A 22,540-nucleotide genomic window follows, 5' to 3' on the forward strand; every position below is an offset into this window, starting at 1 on the left:
TTTGCTCATTCAACCTCAGCCAAACTGGTCCAGTTCTGAAGGAAGTTCTAGCAAATCCCCTTTTGCTAATGACAGGTTGAGCTACCAATTTACGACTACAGGGAGATAGCAAATATCTCTTCATTCATGATCAATTGCCATATGAGCTAAATTCTAGAGCAACCAGAAAAAAAAGAGTTTTCAACTTTTCTAAATTACTTGTCAAAAGGATTTGTTTTCTGGATTAATGGGCGAGAAAGCATTTGGCTACTTATGTTGTCAATTGAATTACATAATTTTGGAACTGTGGCAAGTTTGAGCAAAATAACAAAGACTTTGCAAATAAGTGCAGAATCTTTGAAATATATCATCCCAATTTTGATGTAAGATGAATTGTTAGTAACAATGAACTATTGTTTTCTATCAGTTACCCACATCTCACACCACGTCAACCAGAATCGTATCATGCTGGCAGTGATGTCTTTGCCAAGTTTTCAGCATACATCAAGAACACAAGTAAAGTCGCCAATGAAAGTAAGATTCACTAGTGCAATTAATTAAGTTGAAACTCAGTTGGATCATGAGGAATAGTTGCAGATTGTGTGCAACATACTGTATATTAACTCTTGAGAGTTTAACTTATGAAAACAGAAAGTTAAAATTTTCCTGTTAATCACATTTTTGAGGCTGAGTGCTAAAGGAACATATAATCAAAGTAGGAATAGATGTAGGCCACAGCTCCTTGAAGTTGTTCTGCTGTTCAATAAGATTTTGTTTGATCCGACTGTAGCATCCATTCCAGATGCCCACTTATTCTCAATGCACTAGAACCCTTCAGCCTCCTCTTCATCAACCTTGGCCTGAAAAGTATCGAAAAGCTCCATTTCATCTATTCTTTAAGGAAGCAAACTCCAAAGATTCGCAACCACTTGGGAGAGAAAACATAACATGTCCAACTCTGCTCCCAGTGGGCCATTGCTTAACAGGGACAGCTAATTCAATTCTGCCTTGAGAGACTGCTTATGAGGAAGAAATCAATGGGGGGAAGTTTCCTTAGTGTGCATACATACATTATATAAAAAAAAATTCTAATCAAAATCAAACTCTCTAAAGATTAGCAGCAGAACTGAATAAAGAAAACACTTGAAAGCAGCCATTGGGGTAATGAAAGATAATACCTTTGGTGAAGACTGTAACCAGCTTGGTTCTATCTGTTGCAGGCTCACAATATTGCACCCACCTGCATTTATTGGATAAGGTCCATCAACTAGGCCATCGTGCTGCTGCCATAACTACATCCGCTTGCTGCACTACCCACAGGATGGGTTGCTATAGAGTCATAGAGCAATATGGCACACGTACCCATGCTGACTACAGTGGCGACTTGGCCAGTTGCAATGTCTTACATTCAGCCCATATCCCTCCAAACCCCACACCTCCATGTACCTTTCCATGTGCTTCTTTAATGATACTACAGTATCTGCCTCAAACACCTCTTCTGGCAGCATATTCCATAAACTTACCACCTTCTGAATGAAAAGTTGTCCCTCAGTGCCCTTTTAAATCTTTCCCCTCTCATAGTAAATTATTGTCTCCAAGTTTCAGTCGTATATCTTGGGGAAATGACTATTACCATCTCCCTTATTTATGTCTCTCATCATTTTAAACACTTCTATAAGGTCACCCCTCAATCTCCTACATTCCAGGGAATAAAGACCTAACATGGCCAACTTCTCCCTATAACTCAGACCTTCTAGTCCTGTCAACATACTCGGAATTCTTCTCACACTCTTTCTGGTGTAACTATGCTTTTCTATAATAAGGAGACTAATACTGTACACAGTACTCCAAGTGCAGTCTACATATTGTTCCAGCTTCTATACTTGGTGTTCTAACATGGCTGGCCTCTCCCCACAACTCAGGCTGATGAAGGCCAGTATGCTAAGCACTCGTTTCACCACCTTCTCTACTATATTGCCACTTTCAATGAGCTGGAGACTTGTTTTACTGGGTCGCTCTGTTCCATTATACTGCCAAGTGCCCTACTATTCCGGTATAAGTCCTACATTGTTTTGACTTTCTAAAATACATCGCTATCTGCATTGAAATCCACCTCCACCCCCTGGCCCACTTCCCCAACTGATCAAGATCCCACCGTAATCTACGATAACCTTCTTCATTATCAACACCACCTCCTAATTCCACATCATCTGTATACTTTTTGATCAAGCTTTGCACATTTGCATCTGAATTATTTATGTAAACAATGAATAGCAACATTCCCTACAACGATCTGTGCCAAGGTCATTGTCCTGCGCCCTCTCACAAGGCAAGGCAGAATGCGAGCAGCTACCAGGCCACAGCCTGAAGCCCCAGAAACAGCAACACCCTGAGAGATTTTGACAACACACTGGGATCAAAATATCCTTCACTGACCTCAATTCATCTGGTATTTTGAAACATTTAGAAAGCTGAAATGGAATAAGTTTGAAAATAATTTTTAAAAATAAATGATTTTAGTTAAAATCATATTACACCACTGTTACTTAAAAGAATAAATATGTCGCAAAATAAAAAAAGAAGCAGCTAAAATGACACTTTAAAGCAAGTCCACAACCGTGTTCAACTGATTGGGGTTGTCACTGATTCATCAGCCATCTATGACTATGACTTTTTTCTAATCTCTCAACTCTATTCATTTTCAAACTACCATGGGGCACAGGAGGTCTAATGTGTCAGCAGCAAACATCAAGCATGTTCCTTATTACTCTATTGTAGTGCCCAGACACAGAAGTGGAAGTTACATTGAACAGCAGTGGCTATTTCCCGCAGAACCATCGCCCACCTACTACTGCCCAATCCATTATTAACATGCCCTGACTTGGATAAGTAAAGCAGTTTTTACAGCATACCCTCACATAGCTAACTCTCATCCTTGGCTCACTGTAGAATTTGAAACTGCTTTGCTGAAGGAGCTGAAAAGATTGGACATCTACCTGAAAGAACCTCTTCCTGATGAAATTGATGCCAACAGCACAGAGACAGTTCTTGTCTCCAAAAGAAAATACCTCGATGGAAATGAGCTCACACTGGCCGACTGCAACCTGCTACCTAAGCTTCATATTATCAAGGTAACATTTCAAATATCATTCTTGAATGAAGTAATGAGGGTTTTTTCTCTTTAATGTACAAATGGAATTACAGAATACAATAGACTCAATTTATTGCATAATACAAATACCCACTTGCATAGTTTAAGAATCAATGTTTTCAAGGAGCCTGTCAAAGGTATTTAATTTGTTAAATTTCTTCAAAAGCTAAAAGTCATTATTCTATCTGTTTACAAAATTTTCATTCCTGTATTTATCCGAGATTGTCCAATAAAGCATTTATGGGTTAAACTCTATCTGGACTCACTGTGCTGAAGAAAGAAAAAACGTGGAAGCAGCTTCACACTACAGACATCCAGCTACTCATCCTACAGGCACTGTCATGGGTCAGCTGTCGAAGGGTCTCGGCCTGAAATGTCGACTGTACTTCTTCCTATTGATGCTGCCTGGCCTGCTGCGTTCCACCAGCATTTTATGTGTGTTGCATAAAAACATGCTCCATCATTTTCTTCATAGCTGTAACTGAAGATATATTAACAGTTTTCAAACCACAAGCCCCTCTCAACAACATCAGTTAGTGTTTAATAATTGCAAATGTTCAGTCAGATTTTGCAGCTCTGGACAAAATTGAAACGTATTTCCAAATTAAGAACAAAAGATGAACATCCTAAGGCACCACACAATGCGATTAGATTAGATTATGAGGACACTCAGTCCTTGTTTATTGTCATTTAGAAATACATGCATTAAGAAATAATATAATGTTCCTCCAGTATGATATCACAGAAACACAGGACAGACTAAGACTAAAACTGACAAAAAACACATAATTATAACATATAGTTACAACAGTGCAAAGCAATTCTGTAATTTGATAAAGAGCAGTCCATGGGCATGGTAGAAAATCTCTCAAAGTCCCGATAGACTCATCATCTCATGCAGATGGTAGAATGGAGGAACTCTCCCTGCCACGAACCTCCAGCGCCACAGACTTGCCGATGCAGCACCATTGGAAGCACCCGACCGCAGCCGACTCTGAGTCCGTCCGAAAACTTCGAGCCTCCGACCAGCCCTCCGACGCTGAGCACCAAGCACCATTTCTGCCGAACACTTCGACCCCGCCCCGGCTGCCAAGCAACAAGCAGAGCCGAGGATTGGGGCCTTCCCCTCTGGAGATTCTGGATCACACAGTAGCAGCGGCAGTGAAGCAGGCATTTCAGAAGTTTCACCAGATGTTCCTCCGTTCTCTCGCATCTGTCTCCATCAAATCAGGATTGTGCATGGCACCCTACTTGACAGATAACAGATATTCGTCACTGGAGTGGCCGCTGCGCGCTGCGTCGTGCTGCCATCTTCTCCACTGCCATTACCTGCAACAAATGCTGAGGATTGACTGCTCAGTGTGACAGCAAGCATGGTCATAAGGTCTTCTTGAAGAGGCCAGAATTCCTTACCGAAGGAACCTATCGGAAAGCCAGTGCGGATTGAAAGCAGGTTGCTCCATGACCTTCTTTCACATCACACTCGCCGCATGGTAAAAAAGAAGTCATAAACAGACTCCAACTGTTGTTGGTTTCACTGAAAAGTTATGATGCCGGCAGATATTTGGTCTATCATATTTGTGCCAGCTAAAAGCAGAGCTACACAATTTGATCTGCAGCAATTGTTTTAAAATATAGGGATTTAAATTTTGCTTCCACTGCCCTTTTCGGAGTGAGATCCAGACCCCTACCTAGTCCAAATAAAACAAAAATTAACTTTCCCCTCCAATCCAATTACTTATAATCCTACGATTCATCCTATATCCCCCAATTTTTGATCTCTCAGCTAAGGTTAATAAATCTCTCCTTTTCACCTTATCCGACATTGATAATTTTAGACACCTCAGCCTTAACGTAAGAACATAGAGCATAAGAAATAGGAGCAGGAATAGGCCATCCGGCCCATCGAGCCTGCCCCGCCATTCAATAAGATTGTGGCTGATCTGTCCGTAAACTCAGCTCCATCCACCTGCCTTTCCCCCATAAGCCTTAATTCCCTTACCAGGTAAAAACCTATCTAACTATATCTTAAATATATTTGTGTTGTTCATCCATCGTGACGTCGATGAGGACCTCGACACCATAATGATGGTGTTGAGACTAGCACGTGACTTGGATTTAAGTGAGGGAGAGTTGCGCAGCGTCAGCCTCACTCTCTCTTCCCAATTCCCATCTGGATCCAGTGGCAAGACAGAGTCAAGACGGCTGGAGATGGGACTAGGTGCAGTGGATGACCAGGACGTCTTCTGTGTCTTGTCCTGCTCTACACGTTCCATGACGCTTGCAGAGACCGCCTCTTGACCGTTGGACCTTCCATTGGTCTCGTCCACTCAATTCGCCAGAGTCTGTCTTCACATGCTGGGATAGACAACTCCCTATCTCACCGAGGGTTTGAGACCCATCGGCTACCCTCACCTGGTTTAGCCGGCTTGTCGAAGCCGTTGCCCGGGGTGTGGCCGCTGTCACATGCAAACAGTTACGAGGGGCCACGGGTGAGAAAGCCTCAGCTGCTTCCCTGGGCAGAGAATTCCACAGATTCACCACTCTCTGGGAAAAACAGTTTCTCCTCATCTCCGTCCTAAATCTTCTCCCCTGAATCTTGAGGCAATGTCCCCTAGTTCTAGTCTCACCTACCAATGGAAACAGCTTTCCTGCTTCTATCTTATCTATCCCTTTCAAAATTTTGTATGTTTCTGTAAGATCACCTCTAATTCTTCTGAATTCCAGAGAGTATAGTCCCAAGCGACTATACTCCTCATAGGTTAACCCCTTCATCTCTGGAATCAACCTGGTGAACCTCCTCTGCACTGCCTCCAAAACCAGTATATCCTTCCTCAAGTAAAGAGACCACACAGTACTCCAGGTGCGGCCTCAGCAGTACCCTGTATACCTCCCTGCTCTTGAATTCAATCCCTCTAGCAATGAAGGATTACATTCCGTTGCTTTCTTAATAACCTGTTGTACCTGCAAGCCAACTTTTTGTGATTCATGAACAAGCACTCCCAAGTCTCTCTGCACAACAGCATGCTGCAATCTTTCAACATTTAAATAATAATCTGCTCTTCTATTATTGCTTCCAAAGTGGATGATCTCACATTTACCGATGTTGTATTCCATCGGCCAGACCTTGGCCCACTCACTTAGCCTATCTATATCCCTCTGCAGACTCTCCACATCCTCTGTACAATTTGCTTTTCCACTCAGTTTAATGTCATCAGCAAATTTTGCCACGCTACACTCAGTCCCCTCCTCCAAATCATTGATGTAAATAGTAAACAGCTGTGGGCTCAGCACCGATCCCTGCGGCACCCCACTCACCACTGACTGCCAACCGGAGAAACACCCATTTATGCCAACTCTCTGCCTTCTATTGGTTAACCAATCCACTATCCATGCCAATACACTTCCGCCGACTCCAAACATCCATATATTATTTTTAAGTCTCTTCTGCATCACCTTATCGAACGCCTTCTGGAAATCCAAGTAGACAACATCCACCTGTTCCACTCTATCCACTGCACTCATTATGTCCTCAAAAAACTCCAGTAAGTTTGTCAAACAGGACCTGTCCTTTCTGAATCCATTTTGCGTCTGTCTAATGGATCTCCTTTCTAAATGTTTCGCTATTTCTTCCTTAATGACAGCTTCAAGCATTTTCCCGACTACTGTTGTTAAGCTAACTGGCCTATAGTTGCCCATCTTTTGCCTAATCCTTTTTAAAAAATTGGTGTGACATTTGCTGTCTTCCAATCTGTCAGTACCCGCCCAGAGTCTAGAGAGTTTTGATAAATGTTTACCAACACGTCAACTATAACTTCCGCCAATTCTTTCAGCACCCTGGGATGCATCTCATCAGGACCAGGGGACTTACCTATCTTCGGGCCCTCTAGTTTTCTCATCACTATCTCTTTAGTAACAGTGATTTTATAGGGGTCCTCACCCCCCACTTCGTCCATAACATCCTTCTTTGGCATATTAGACATGTCCTCTACCGCGAAGACCGACACAAAATAGTTATTCAATGCCTTAGCCATTTCCTTATCATCCAATATCAATTTCCCCTTCTCGTCTTCCTTTCTTTTTAAATCTTTTTATTGAGTAAGTATACAAAAAAGGTAAGCCATATAAACATTAATACAATGTTAAAGTATAATAAAATTCCAAAAGATATCAATACCAAAAAAAAATACTACAAACAATGTAATTTAAACATAAGAAACCAAGATAACATAATAGTATACTAAATTTTATATATATCAATGGAAAAAAAAAGAAAAAAAAAAACCCCCAAAAAAACCCACCGTGCAACTAACTAGAAGCAAGGCAAAGCAATGGGCTAACTTGAAACCAAACAGAGTTAAACTTAAAATCACGTCCTCAATCCCGACCTCCATTAAAAACAGTGAAAAAAAAACAAGAAGGGTAAATATTACATTAAATGAAAATATCGAATAAAAGGTCCCCAAATCTGTTCAAATTTAAATGAAGAATCATAAAGGTTACTTCTAATTTTCTCCAAATTCAAACATAAAATCGTCTGAGAAAACCAAAAAAAGGTAGTTGGAGCATTAAGCTCTTTCCAATGTTGTAAAATACATCTTTTCGCCATTAAAGTAAGAAATGCAATCATTCTACGGGCTGAAGGGGAAAGATTACTAGAAATTTTAGGTAGTCCAAAGATAGCAGTAATAGGGTGAGGAGAGATATCTATATTTAATACCTTAGAAATAATATTAAAAATATCTCTCCAAAAAGTTTCCAAAGTAGGGCAAGACCAAAACATATGAGTTAAAGAGGCTATCTGCCCCGAACATCTATCACAGAAAGGATTAATATGCGAGTAAAAACGCGCTAACTTATCTTTGGACATATGTGCTGTATGAACCACTTTAAATTGAATTAGGGAATGTTTAGCACAAATAGAGGAAGTATTAACTAATTGTAAAATCTGCCCCCAATCATCCACAGAAATGGTAAGCCCCAATTCCTGTTCCCAATCTACCCTAATCTTATCAAATGGAGCTTTCCTAAGTTTCATAATAATATTATAAATCATAGCCGATGCACCTTTCTGACATGGATTGAGGTTAATTATCGAATCTAAAATATATGTAGGAGGAAGCATTGGAAAGGAAGAAAGTATAGTACTTAGGAAATTTCTAACTTGTAAATATCTAAAAAAATGTATTCTTGATAAGTTATATTTATTAGATAATTGTTCAAAAGACATAAGGGAACCATCTAAAAATAAATCCAAAAACCGTAAAATGCCCTTAGTCTTCCAAGTTTGAAAAGCGCGATCCGTAAAAGAGGGAGGAAAAAATATGTTACCTAAAATAGGAATCGCTAACCCGAATTGATTAAGACCAAAAAATTTTCTGAATTGAAACCAAATGCGCAAAGCATATTTAACTACGGGTTAGAGACCTGCTTAAGACGTTTCGAATCAAAAGGGAGAGAGGAGCCTAAAATAGAACCAAGTGTATAACCCTGAACAGATTGTAATTCCAATGCTACCCATTTAGGAATAGATAGTATGTCCTGGTCAAGTAACCAAAATTTCATATGTCGAATATTAATAGCCCAATAGTAGAATCTAAAGTTAGGTAATGCTAAACCTCCATCTCTCTTAGCTTTCTGTAAATGTATTTTACCCAGTCTCGGATTCTTATTCTGCCAAATAAATGAAGAAATTTTAGAGTCAACTTTATCAAAGAAAGATTTTGGAACGAAAATTGGTAATGCCTGAAACACATATAAAAATTTTGGCAAAAAGAACATCTTAACTGCATTAATACGACCAATCAAAGTTAAATATAAGGGAAACCATTTAGATGAAAGTTGAGTAATATGGTCTATTAATGGTAAAAAGTTAGTCTTAAATAAATCTTTGTATTTACAAGTAATTTTAATCCCAAGATATGAAAAATAATTATTAATCAATTTAAATGGAAATTTATAATATAAGGGAAGATGTTTATTAATCGGAAAAAGTTCACTCTTACTAAGATTTAATTTATAACCTGAGAAAAGACCAAACTGTGCTAATAACTCTAAAACAGCAGGAATGGATTTCTCAGGATTAGAAATATATAAAAGTAAATCATCAGCATAGAGTGATAATTTATGGGACTTTAATCCCCGAGTTATCCCAGTAATATTTGAAGATTCTCGAATAGCAATTGCAAGAGGTTCTAATGCAATATCAAATAATAGGGGACTAAGAGGACAGCCTTGTCAAGTACCACGAAAGAGAGGAAAAAAAGGTGAGTTTAAAGAGTTAGTACGAACCGAGGCTACAGGGGAATGATATAACAGTTTAATCCAGGATATAAATTTCAAGCTAAAATTAAACATTTCAAGCACCTTAAATAAATAAGGCCATTCTACTCTATCAAAAGCTTTCTCGGCATCTAAAGAAATAACACACTCAGGAACATTTTGTGAGGGAGTATAAACGATATTTAACAATGTACGAATATTATAAAAAGAGTAACGACCTTTAATAAAACCCGTTTGGTCTTCCGAAATAATAGAAGGAAGTACTTTTTCTAGTCTATTTGCTAATAACTTAGAAAAAACTTTAGAATCAACATTTAATAAAGATATTGGTCTATAAGATGCACATTGAGCAGGGTCTTTATCCTTCTTTAGTATTAGAGAAATTGATGCTCTATTAAAAGATTCAGGAAGTTTACCAAGTTTCAAAGAAGCCTCAAAAACCCTACAGAGCCAAGGAATCAATAAAGAAGCAAAACATTTATAAAATTCAACGGTAAACCCATCAGGGCCAGGAGCTTTCCCCAGATTCATAGAAAAAATAACATTCTTAATCTCATCCATTGTAATGGAAGTATCTAATAAAAAAGACATATCCTGTGAAATCTGAGGGAAGTCTAACTTATCTAAAAAATCATTCATATATTTAGAATCTCGAGGAGACTCTGATTGATATAAAGAAGAATAAAAATCACAAAAGGTTTGATTAATCCCCACATGATCCAGTATCAATCGATCATTTTGGTTATAAATCTGATTGATTTGAGATTTAACATAAGTAGATTTCAATTGATTAGCCAGCAGCTTGCCAATTTTGTCACTGTGAACATAAAAGTCACTTCTTGTTTTCTTTAATTGGTTTACAATCGAGGACGAGAGTAGTAAACTGTGTTCCATTTGAAGTTCAGTTCTTTGTTTGTATAACTCCTCAGAAGGAGCCATAACATATTTCTTATCAATTTCTTTAATCTTGTCCACAATTGCCATCTCCTCCTGCTTCTGTTTCTTCCTCAAAGCAGCAGAATACGAAATAATCTGACCCCGAATATAGGCTTTAAAAGTGTCCCAAAGAGTGTTAACCGAAATATCTTCTGTATGGTTAATTGTAAAAAAAAGCTCAATCTGTTCATTCATAAAATTAACAAAGTCCGAGTCCTGAAGCAACAGCGAATTAAAACGCAATTGTCTATTATTTGGTATATTGGCCATAATTTTAATAGAAAGCTTAAGTGGAGCATGATCCGAAATGGTTATAGAATCATAATCACATTTAATCACTGAAGGAATAAGACGAGAATCAATGAAAAAATAATCAATTCTTGAATAAGAATGATGAACATGTGAAAAGAAGGAAAAATCTTTTTCCTGAGGATGCAGAAAACGCCAAATGTCCGTCGACCCAGAATCAGAAAGGAAAAAATTAATCAAATTTGCAGATTTATTAGGTAAAGTCCGTAAAGGAGCCGAACGGTCCAAAGCTGGAGACAAACAGGTATTAAGATCTCCGCCCCAGATCAATGAAAACTCGTTCAAATTCGGAAGCTGATCAAACAATGATTTATAAAATTCCGGACAATCCATATTAGGAGCATAAACATTAACCAAAACTACTTTTTTATTAAATAGTAAACCACTAACCAATAAAAATCTACCATTCGGATCAGAGATAATATCCTGTTGTATAAAAGTAACTGAGGAATCTATAAAAATAGAGACGCCTCGAATCTTAGCATTGGAGTTCGAATGAAATTGTTGTCCCTTCCAGAATTTGAAAAAACGTAGTCTGTCCCCCCTCCGTACATGGGTCTCTTGTAAAAATAAAATTTGTGCTTTAAGTCTCCGGAACACTTTAAAAACTTTTTTCCTTTACCGCGTCCTCTACCGCGAAGACCGACACAAAATAGTTATTCAATGCCTTAGCCATTTCCTTATCATCCAATATCAATTTCCCCTTCTCGTCTTCCAAGGGACCTACGGGGACCTACGTTGACTTTAGCCACCCTCTTCCGCTTTTGCTATCTGTTTTTATATTTTGTGCTAATTTACTTTCATCTCTACCCTTTCCTTGTTTCTTGTTTAGTTGTCCTCTGCTGCTTTTTAAAGTTTTCCCAATCCTCCAGTATCCCACTACTCTTTGCGTCTTTGTACACGAGCTTTTAATTTGATACTATTTTTTATTTCCTTAGTTATCCAAGGCTGGCTCTCCCCACACTTACTGTCCTTACTTTTGACTGGAATATACTTTTATTGAGCACTGTGAAAAATCTCTTTGAAAGTATTCCACTGTTCCTCAACTGTCCTACCAAATAGCCTGTACTCCCAATCCACGTTAGCCAACTCCTCTCTCATCCCCTTGTAGTCTCCCTTGTTCAAGCATAATACACTAGTTCTCCATCTGTATGCAAAATTCAATCATACCATGATCACTCTTTTCAAGAGGATCCCTGACTAGAAGATCGTTAATCTTACCTGTCTCATTGCACAGGACTAGATCTAAGATGTTATTTTCCCTTGTAAGTTCACTAACATGCTGCTCAAGAAAGCTATCACGGATGCATTCTATGAAGACCTCCTCAAGACTTCCTCGATCAACCTGATTCACCCAAGCTATGTGGAACTTAAGATCTCCCATGACAACTGCCGTTCCATTCTTACAAGCCTCAGTTATTTCTTTGTTAATCGCCTCTGCCTCTGCAATATTTTTATTAGGCGGCCTATAGACAACACCCACCAGTGATTTTTTTTCCCCTTTACTATTCTTAATCTCTACCCAGATGGACTCAACATTCTGCTCCGCAGATTTTATATCGTCTCTCACAATTGCCCTGATCTCATCCTAATCAAGAGCACCACCCCACCTCTGCCTTCCTGCCTATCTTTCCGTATTACCTGATACCCTCGGATATTTAATTCCCAGTCATCTCCACCTTGTAACCAGGTTTCTGTAATGGCCACTAAATCATATGCCTTGATACTGATCTGTGCCACAATTTCATTAACCTTGTTTCCAATACTACAGGCATTTAGATAAAGCGCCCTTGTACTCATTGTCCTCTTAGAATCTAGTGACCTATGAGATTTTTGTTTTTTACTTTTATGCACTCCACTCTTACTTTTTTCTTCACTAACTCTAGCTTTGGCCTCTGCATCACTTCCCTCTTTTTTGTGTGGGTTCCCATTCCCCTGCCATATTAAGAAAGAAAGATGGCGCCGGTAACTGGTGACTTTGCGTGTGCTCTCCCAAGCAAACTGCCCTCTCCGCGATCCTATACCCAAGAAACTCTTTTAAACCTCCAATCTAGCAAGATCAAGATCAATAACACCCTGGTGAAGCTACTGACCCAGCTGGAGGTCACCGCGCCAGAATTGCTTCTTAAACTCTGGACCGCACCTGGACTCGACCAGCGAGGCCCACCACGTTCCCAGAGACCCGCGGTCTGCTACCGTGCCAGAGCGCTTGGAGACACGGCCCATTCTGACCAGCACCTCTCCGGAGCAGACGACCACACAGAAGTGACGGTGGAGACCTCAAGGTGCCCCAGACACTTCCCCGGAGCGACCACTGTAAAGCCCCGTTGGTGGCCATCCACAGCTGCCGGAAGTGAGGCCTCCGCCACCGACCTCGGAAATTGAGCCTGAGGCTCGGCTGGAGCGGAGGCCTCCGCAACCATGACTCGGCTTGAGGACTTGTTTCAGCAAGGAGCATGGCCATCTAGGATTAAGTGTCGGCTTTGGGGCCTGACCCAATCGAGAGCCCGGGCCCCCGGCAGCTGGAAGTGGCAGCGGAGCCTCCCCCATTACTCGGCCCCACCCGGAGCGCACGATGATGCAATCCGCCGATCGATCCCTGCGGGATGCGTCCACCAACCTCAGAGTTGCCAACAACACACTGCATCGATGGAAACCTGGAAAGATGCACTACTTACCCAAGAAGCGTGGGAAAAGAGCAGGGCTGCTGGTCAGATTGAAGCTGAGGGGCTTCAGGGTCCCTATGCCCACCATCCTACTAGCGAATGTGCAAGCCATAGAGAACAAGGTGGATGATCTTAAAGGGAGACTCACCTACTGCAGGGAGATGCAGAACTGCTGTGTATTCTGTTTCACCGAGACCTGGCTCTCTTCTGCCACGCCCGACTGTGCCATCCGACCGGAGGAATTTTCGATCCATCGGATGGACCACAAGGCGTCATCGGGCAAGACGAGGGGACGTGGTGTCTGCCTACTGATCAACACTACATGGTGCTCGGACACAGTGGCACTGACAAGCTCCTGCAGCCCGGACCTGGAACACCTGTCAGTGAAGTGTCGTCCCTACTATTTACCATGGGAATTCACCTCGGTCATACTGACAATGGTTTACATTCCCCCCCCAGGCGGACGTTGAGTGTGCTCTGAACATAATGTATGCCAACATCAGTGAACTTGAGACCAGGTATCTGGAGGTTTTGCTTATTACAGCCGGGGACTTTAACCAGGCCAACCTCAGAAAGGCGCTGCCAAAGTTATACCAACATGTCTCCTGCCCCACTAGAGGCCCGAATATACTTGACCACTGCTACACAGCAGTCAAGGATGCCTACCGTTCCGTCCCATGACCTCACTTCGGAAAATCGGAGAATCAGGCCGTACTCCTCCTCCCGGCTTACAAACAGAAACTGAAGCGGGAGGTCACAGTGTCAAAAGTAGTGTTGCGTTGGACAGAGGAAACGGATGAGGTCCTCCGTGACTGCTTTGAATCGGTGGACTGGTTAGTATTCAAGGACATGGCAGCTAAACTCGATGAGTATGCCTCAGCTGTCACAGACTTTATCTGGAAGTGCACGGAGGACTGTGTGTCTCGCAAGACGATCCGGGTATTCCCTCACCGGAAACCTTGGATGAATTATGAGGTCAAGTCCCTTTTAAAGTCTAGAACTGCAGTTTTTAGGTCCAGGGATACCAGTCGCTACATGGAATCCAGGCGTGAACTCCAGAAAGCCATTAAGGATGCCAAGAGGCAATATCAAGCCAAATTGGAAGCCCAGGCTAACCAGAGGGATGCCAGTAGACTAAGGCAGGGTTTAAATGAGATCACGAGGTGCAAAGAAAAGGCTGGGAATATCAATAACTGTGGCACTTCTCTTCCTGACGAACTTAACGTATTCTATGCAAGATTCGAACAGAAGAGGAGCGTCCCGCTCCCTCCGGATGAACCGGACCTGGTGGCATCGAGATTCATCGTCACCGAGGAGGACGTTAGAAGGGCCTTCCTGAAGGTAAATCCAAGGAAGGCGACGGGCCTAGATGGCGTCCCGGGATGGGTTCTCTGGGCCTGAGCAAGCGAGCTAGCTGGAGTGTTTGCTGACATCTTCAAGTGCTCCTTGCTTCAGTCTAAGATCCCCTCGTGTTTTACGAAGGCAACAATAATCCCAGTGCCGAAGAAGAGCAAGGTGGCATGCCTGAATGACTATCGACCTGTGGCTCTGACATCAATTGTTGTGAAGTACTTCGAGAGATTGGTTATGGCACACATCAACCACAGCCTACCGGTCAACCTCGATGCTTTGCAATTCCCCTACTGGAGCAACAGGTCAATGGCAGATGCCAGCTCTCTGCCCCTACATTCCTCCTTAGAACATCTGGAGAATAAAGACGCATACATAAGGCTCCTTTTCATTGACTACAGCTCTGCCTTTAATACCATCATTTCAAATAAACTGATTCCTAAACTCCGGAACCTGGGCCTTAGCACTCAGATCTGCAGCTGGATCTTCAACTTCCTCACAGACAGGACCCAGGCTGTTAAAATAGGGGACAAGCTCTCCTCTACAATCACTCTGAGCACCGGTGCCCCACAAGGCTGTGTACTCAGCCCCCTGCTGTACTCACTGTACACCCATGATTGTGTAGCCAAGTTTCCATCAAACTCAATATATAAGTTTGCTGATGACACAACAAATTGTAGCTCGTATCTCGGGTAATGATGAGTTTGAGTACAGAGAGGAAATTAAGAACCTGGTGGCATGGTGTGAAGACAATAACCTATCCCTCAACGTCAGCAAGATGAAGGAATTGGTTGTTGACTTCAGAAGGAGTAGCGGACCGCACGATCCAATTTACATCGGTGGTGCGCAAGTGGAACAGGTCAAAAGCTTTAAGTTCCTCGAGGTCAATATCACAAATGACCTGACTTGGTCCAACCAAGCAGAGTTCAGTGCCGAGAAGGCCCACCAGTGCCTTTACTTGCTGAGAAAACTAAAGAAATTTGGCCTGTCCCCTAAAACCCTCACTAATTTTTATAGATGCACCGTAGAAAGCATTCTTCTAGGGTGCATCACAACCTAGTATGGAAATTGTCCTGTCCAAGACCGAAAGAAGCTGCAGAAGATCGTGAACATGGCGCAGCACATCACACAAACCAATCTTCCGTCCTTGGAATCACTTTACACCGCACGCTGTCGGAGCAGTGCTGCCAGGATAATCAAGGACTCTCCCCACCCAGTCAACACACTTTTCGTCCCTCTTCCCTCCAGGAGAAGGCTCAGGAGCTTGAAGACTCATACGGCCAGATTTGGGAACAACTTCTTTCCAACTGTGATAAGACTGCTGAACGGATCCTGACCCGGATCTGGGCTGTACCCTCCAAATATCCGGACCTGCCTCACATTTTTTTTGCACTACCTTACTTTCCATTTTTCTATTTTCTATTTATGATTTATAATTTAAATTTTTAATATTTATTTTTACTATTTTTAATATTTTTAATATTTAATATTTGTAATCCAGGGAGCGGGAGGCGCAGAATCAAATATCGCTGTGATGATTGTACATTCTAGTTTGGCGACAATAAAGTATAAAGTATATTGATTTAAAGCCTCCCCAACAGCACTAGCAAACAATCTCCCAAGGACATTGATCCTGGCCCTGCCCAGATGTAGACCGTCCAGACGGTACTGGTCCCATTTAGCCCAGAAGCGGTTCTAATGCCCCAAGAATCTGAAACCCTCCCTCCTGCACCACCACTGAAGCCACATATTCATTCTAGCTATTCTGCTATTCCAACTCTGGCTAGCACATGGCATCGACAGTAATCCTGAGATGATTACCTTTGAGGTCCTACTCTTTCATTTATCTCCTAGCTCCCTAAATTTAGCTTGTAGGACCACATCTTGCTTTCTTCCTATATTGTTAGTACCTACATGCACCACGGCAGCTGGCTGCTCACCCTCCCCTTTCAGAATGCCCTGCAGCCTCTCTGAGACATCTCCGACCCTTACACCTGGGAGGCAACAAACCATACAGGAGTCCTGTTTGTGGCCACAGGAGCTTCTCTGTTGCAAAACAAAATTAATTACTCCAATCATAAACACAAGAGATTCTGCAGATGCTAGAAATCCAGAGTAACACACAAAAAAGGTCAGGCAGCCTTTAAGGAAAGAAATAAAGAGTCAATGTTTTGGGCTGAGAGACTTCATCAGGGGTGGGTGTGTGTGTGTGATTGATCATTATATTTAGCGACAATCCCGGTTAACTTGCAAAATTCCTTTGACACGGATGGCCGGCATTACATCTACAGGATCTTTCTGAAAATCTGTTTCCCAGAAGAAGTACTCTGCTCATTACAGGAGGTCCAAGAGGAAGTGAAGGCAACAATCCAGGATCCAAAACATGATCTGAGTTCAAAATTGTTTCTGGGAGGAAGCAAAGCTACAATTGATGATGGTTATCATCTTAATCATTATGTTCTGTGAAATATGACATGGGCAATCGTGGTCTTCTATCTGTCTTTAATCTGAGAATTTCTAAGGAGCTATTCAAAACTTTAGCCTGTCCTTCCCTTGATGTATCTGATGAATGTCATGCGCTGTCAACCGCGACCTTTTTTCCATCAATTTTTCCCTTCGCTATATAGAAAGCTAAGTTAGCATTGATGACTTTGTCATCTTCTGCATAGGTATTCTTTTCAAAATAAAAAAGCAGCAGTCTCTTCAACTGCAGACAATTTCAGAGCTAAGGATATATCAGTTTTCTGGGTCTGTCCTTCACAAAATGCACTGCAAGCTCTCTCGGAATTACCTGATGAATTCAGATCTTGATGAACAGGTTCCCTGATAGACATAGAAATATAGAAAACCTACAGCACAATACAGACTCTTCGGCCACAAAGCTGTGCCGAACATGTCTTTACCTTAGATATTACCTAGGGTTACCCATAGCCCTCTATTTTCCGAAGCTAATTTATCTGCAAATTATCATAATGCTCAGAAACAAAACACCGGGATATCAAGAACACACACAAAATCTGTGTCCATTATAAAATTATGGTCAACAGGAATTTCTTACTGCTAATTTGGCTCTGTTGTGTATGTGGCCTGGTTACACAGCAATGCTGTTAATAAAAATACTGGAGACAGGAGCTAAGGTTCGTGGTTCTTTACTGGCAGAAACCTAACTCGGCACACACGAACAGATCAATACATGCCTAATAGCGCATGCTCAATTTGGGGCTAATAGCGCATTCAACGACATGTTACTAAAACATAAAGTAGTCCCTTATTATACTGTAGGCTATACGGCACAGGCTCAAACCTTTCTTACCAGTTCATTCAGTCTAGGTAGGCATGATGTGAAAATTGGCAAAAACATTTTAGTCTTCTGCAATTTCCTATAGTATTATGGGGCACAGAAACAGGCCTTTCAGCCCATGAAGTCCATACTGACTTTTTGTCCACATGCACTAATCCCATTTGCTGATATTATGTCCATATGCTTACATGCCTTGCCTATTTAGGTGTTTGTCTACTGGCCTCTTGCGGCATGATCTAGATGTCAACCACCATCTGCATGAAAAACCTTACCTCTTAATTCCTCTTTAAAACTCATTAGTCTCACCTTAAAACTGTACTCTCTTGTTTTGGATACCACCACCATGGGAAAAAGATTCTGACTGTTTACCCTATCTGTGCCCCTCATAATCTATGTACTTCTATCAGGTCACATCTCAGCCTCCTTTGTTCTAGGAAAAGAAACCTAGCATATCCAATCTCCTCCCCCAACTCTACTCTGCATTTCTGAAACAACAAGCTGGTAATACGATACAGGAGGATGACCACACATCAGGCTTGTTGCATTCCATTTCTTTATAGCTGCTTTCCATCTTCGCTGTCTCATGAAACAAGTTTTCAGACTATTTGAAGTCTGATGGAATTAATGAATCGCCATCAGTGAGACCCTTGAGTTATCTAGCCTGCATTCTATGCAGGCCACACTGGATAATGTGAGGGGTTTCTTCCTGGGACATGTCTGGAGCTTACATCACATTCATGTGTGGAAGACTGTTTGCCACAATCAACTCAACTGCCCAGGGCACAGAGGAAAGTGGAAGCTTTCATGTTGTGACTTTGCCAGCCAGGTTTTTAAGAAATTCATGATCCAGAAGTCTGGAAAAGCTGGGTCACCATGGAGCTGACCTGACAGACCAGGCTTTGGCATACAGGCAAGTTAGGAAGCAGAATGTGCTGTAGCTTCCATCAAGTGGATCTGTGGTTACCATGGAAGGCTCCCTACTCACAGATTACACTGATATCCCACTTCATAGAGTCTCAGACGTTTATTGTGTTTCTCAAGATACCTGTTGCCTTCATCATGTGGTATGGCAATTCTGTCCGCTTAAAACAAGATAATTTGCTAACAACGCAACTGATCTGAGAGCGAATATGTTAAAGTACTGAATGGATTCTGACGTTAACACACATTTGATTTTTAAAAAACAGGGATTTTTATTCTTTTTTTCCTTTTTAATTTCACCTGACAAAAATTAGTTGGCAAAGATTAGATGTCTGACCCAAAATCAAGCGTACTGTTCCTTACATACATTCAGTGGTCACTTTATTAGGAACCTCCTGTACCTAAAAAAAGTGGCCATTTTGAGTATGTTTGTGGTCTTCTGCACATGTAGCCCATCCACTTCAAGTTTGGACATGTTGCATGTTCAGAGATGCTCTTCTACACACCACCATGGTTATTTCAGTTATTGTTGCCTTCCCGTCAGCTTGAACTAGTCTGGGCATTTTCCTCTGACCTCCCTCATTAACAAGGCGTTCTCTCCCTCAGAACTACCACTCATTGGATGTTTCTTTTTTATATACCTTTCTCTGTAAACTCCTAAGACTGTTGTGCATGAAAATCCAAGGAGATCAGCAGTTTCCAAGATACTCAAAACACCCTGTCTGGCACCAACAAACATTCTATGGTCAAAGTCACTGAGATCACAGTTCTTCCCCATTCTGATGTTTGGACTGAACAACAACTGAACCTCTTGAGCATGTCTGCATGCTGTTATGTATTGAGTTGCTGCCACATACTGGGCTGATCAAATATTAGCATGAACAAGCAGGTGTACCTAATAAAATGGCCACTGAGTGTATGTCCAGGACATTTTATATTTAGTACTGTTGACCAGATGAGGATTCATGGTAACCGTAAGCGTCCAAGCTGCATTAGCGTTATCAATATTCCTCACTGCAGTCATTTACTTCCTTCAGTGCTAAAGTAACATTGGATTTGTCTGGGCTCTTCTGCAGGTGGCTGCCAAGAAATACCGGAATTTTGAAATTCCTAAAGAAATGTCTTCTCTCTGGCGTTATCTGAAAAATGCATATGAGCGAAGCGAGTTCAAGTGTACCTGTCCATCCATTGAAGAGATTGAAAGGGCCTATGCCGATATTGCCAAAGAAATGCAATGACAATAACTGACTCACATTGTACAGCAAAATCCCAGTGTATGGAAGTACCCAATTGTATTCTTTGAATAGAGAAGTATGATAGAAATCTATTTCACTTTCAAGCGTTGATAGCCCACTTCTAGCGAGATGCCTGTTAAATGCAGCTTGGTCACTTTAATGTTAAAAGCACCTATCCTATACCCTGGATCGTCTACTTATAAAACTATATTTTGGAGGAACTTATTAAATTTATTTTGTTACAAATGCAGAATATTTAAAAAAGAAAAACATAGAAAGAGGAACAGCTGTTGACTTGAGTCTGATACCAGCCTGAAATGTCCCTCACTAAATATATTTATCCTTGAGGTTTATCTGTTTACCTGCAGTTAGATCTTTTGGTCTTAAGACCACATAGTTCTCCTTTAACATTAGTATAATACAATTTTATTACACAGTATGTGCCTGCAATCATAAAACATACTGTACCTATCTATTTAACTATAAACAACCTATAGGGGGTTAATAGTTTGGTTTGGACAAAGTAAAATAAAATTGTATCATTTACAGCTAATTTCAGACAAAATTGCACATTATTAATTCACTGGAATCTATAGCTGCAATTGTGGGAGGCTGATCTGAGACCCTCTAACTCTCAAGGATACCTTCTTATGCATTGGAGAAATCTGATCCCCATTCCTTTTTTTATTTTCATTGGATGGGGGTTTAACTGTCAATGTCAGCATTTACTGTCCATCCTTAATAGTAATGACTTAATGAATTTAAATTCCTCACGTGCTATATCAGAACTTAAAATCACAACTATAGATTTCTGGTCCAAAATTAGTTTCCTTTCCAGTAACTTAACTGCTACACCCTTTAGCCAATACACACAACGCTATTATTATATTTTTGCTTGTTAGTAGCTTCAAAATACTTCAACAACCGGCATGAACAGGATATCTTTACACAACACAGTAATGAAAATGTCTATACTAAGATTTAATCGTAATTTTTTCACTGTGACAGTCCCTCAAACTGACTGTTTAATTCATGCACTTAAAATTAATTATCATGTTGGAAAAAGGATCAGTCATGAGAAACTGAAGTAGGAAATGTTAAAAATGTCTCTTTATTAATGTAAACTGGTTAAACATCTTTGTCCGCTCTTTGTTTCCTTGGTGTCTATTCTAAAGGCTGATCAAGGCAGAGTTGCTAATGAACCATGCACTTCAAAATACCACCCAGTAGTATCAGTGGACAACCATGCAATATTCTCCCCTGAAGAATACAGTTTTCCTATCCCCGTATCTCCAAATCAGTGCTCTATAATGTGGGATGATGAGATCATTGTTGAATACTAACTGGTCTTTATTGACTATGCCAGCCTTTGTCCCTCCTACCTAACCAATCTTTCTGCAAAGCAATAAATTTCACAACTGATATAAGTGACAATAAACCCTATTCTTTTTCTGATTCTGAAATCCCGGCTCGACACTCATGATGTCCAAACAGGCAAGATCTGTTTGAACATCATGAGTGTCAAGTGGGGATTTCAGAATCAGAGTAAGAATCGGGCACAAAATAGGAAGAGAAATTAAAGACTTCAATTTATAATATTTTTGAATTTTCATTTTGTGTTTTTGACATTCACAGTTACTTTAGAATGTGATTGTTTGATCTCAAATGCAGGAAAGAGTTTATTGAAGGATTATGAGTATTGCAATAATGATTTTTTGGGTTTATATGTTGTCAGATTAGTAATGCTATTTTCATAAATATTAAGAAATCATGAACAAATACTATCTTAATGACATGAATATGAAAGTCCCACATTTTTCTGCACATGTCCATTAATACTGTACATTCCAAAAAATTATTTCTTTCAATGTTTTGTTATATGCTTTTGTTACGCCTCTTTGTTGTGATATTTATCTTGTATCCGATTATAGTCTTATTATCTTCTGAAGTAAATATTTCCCAATTCCATTTTTAGTAAACAATCATGCATTAATGTCAAAATCCTGAGGATCTGAATACATGATATTTCCTCAGCTCCTGCTTCTCCTGTTGTTAATTAGCTTCTCGCTGAGTGACAGGGAGTAACAGACAGCGTGAGAGAAAGTGGAACGTAACAGTATGAAGGTGGGTGTGCGAATGAGAATGAATGTGTATATATATGCAGTGTGTTGCTAACCAGATTCAGCAACATTGATACAGTTTTCTGTCACAGCAGCAAAAGCTTCCCAGTAATACTATAGGTTGAATTTAGTACAAGGTTAGCACAGGTTAAGCCACAAATTCTTGAGAAATATTTTCCTGTCTTGTATAGTTTACTGCAAAACAGATTTGTGAGGGTGTAATATGAGTCCCAAGACTAGTAACCCATTCTTTTGCTCCATCATACAGTTGTGGAGCTATATCTACAAGT

At 40.7% G+C, this 22,540-nt stretch overlaps 1 protein-coding gene across 3 annotated transcripts in view; it reads left to right on the forward strand.

The window, feature by feature from the left end:
* Positions 1-21,606, forward strand: part of LOC134352942 (chloride intracellular channel protein 2-like) — a 60,538-nt gene extending 38,932 nt beyond the window's left edge. For all 3 annotated transcript variants that reach the window (XM_063060598.1, XM_063060596.1, XM_063060599.1), the window contains 3 exons: positions 407-513; positions 2,929-3,110; positions 19,972-21,606. In XM_063060598.1, the coding sequence (XP_062916668.1) occupies positions 407-513; positions 2,929-3,110; positions 19,972-20,133 (451 nt within the window). In that variant the 3' untranslated portion in view covers positions 20,134-21,606. The remainder of the gene's footprint in view (positions 1-406; positions 514-2,928; positions 3,111-19,971) is intronic.
* The last annotated feature ends 934 nt before the right edge of the window (positions 21,607-22,540 follow it).

Source organism: Mobula hypostoma, chromosome 10, assembly GCF_963921235.1.
Source record: "Mobula hypostoma chromosome 10, sMobHyp1.1, whole genome shotgun sequence".
NCBI classification, from domain to species: domain Eukaryota; kingdom Metazoa; phylum Chordata; class Chondrichthyes; order Myliobatiformes; family Myliobatidae; genus Mobula; species Mobula hypostoma.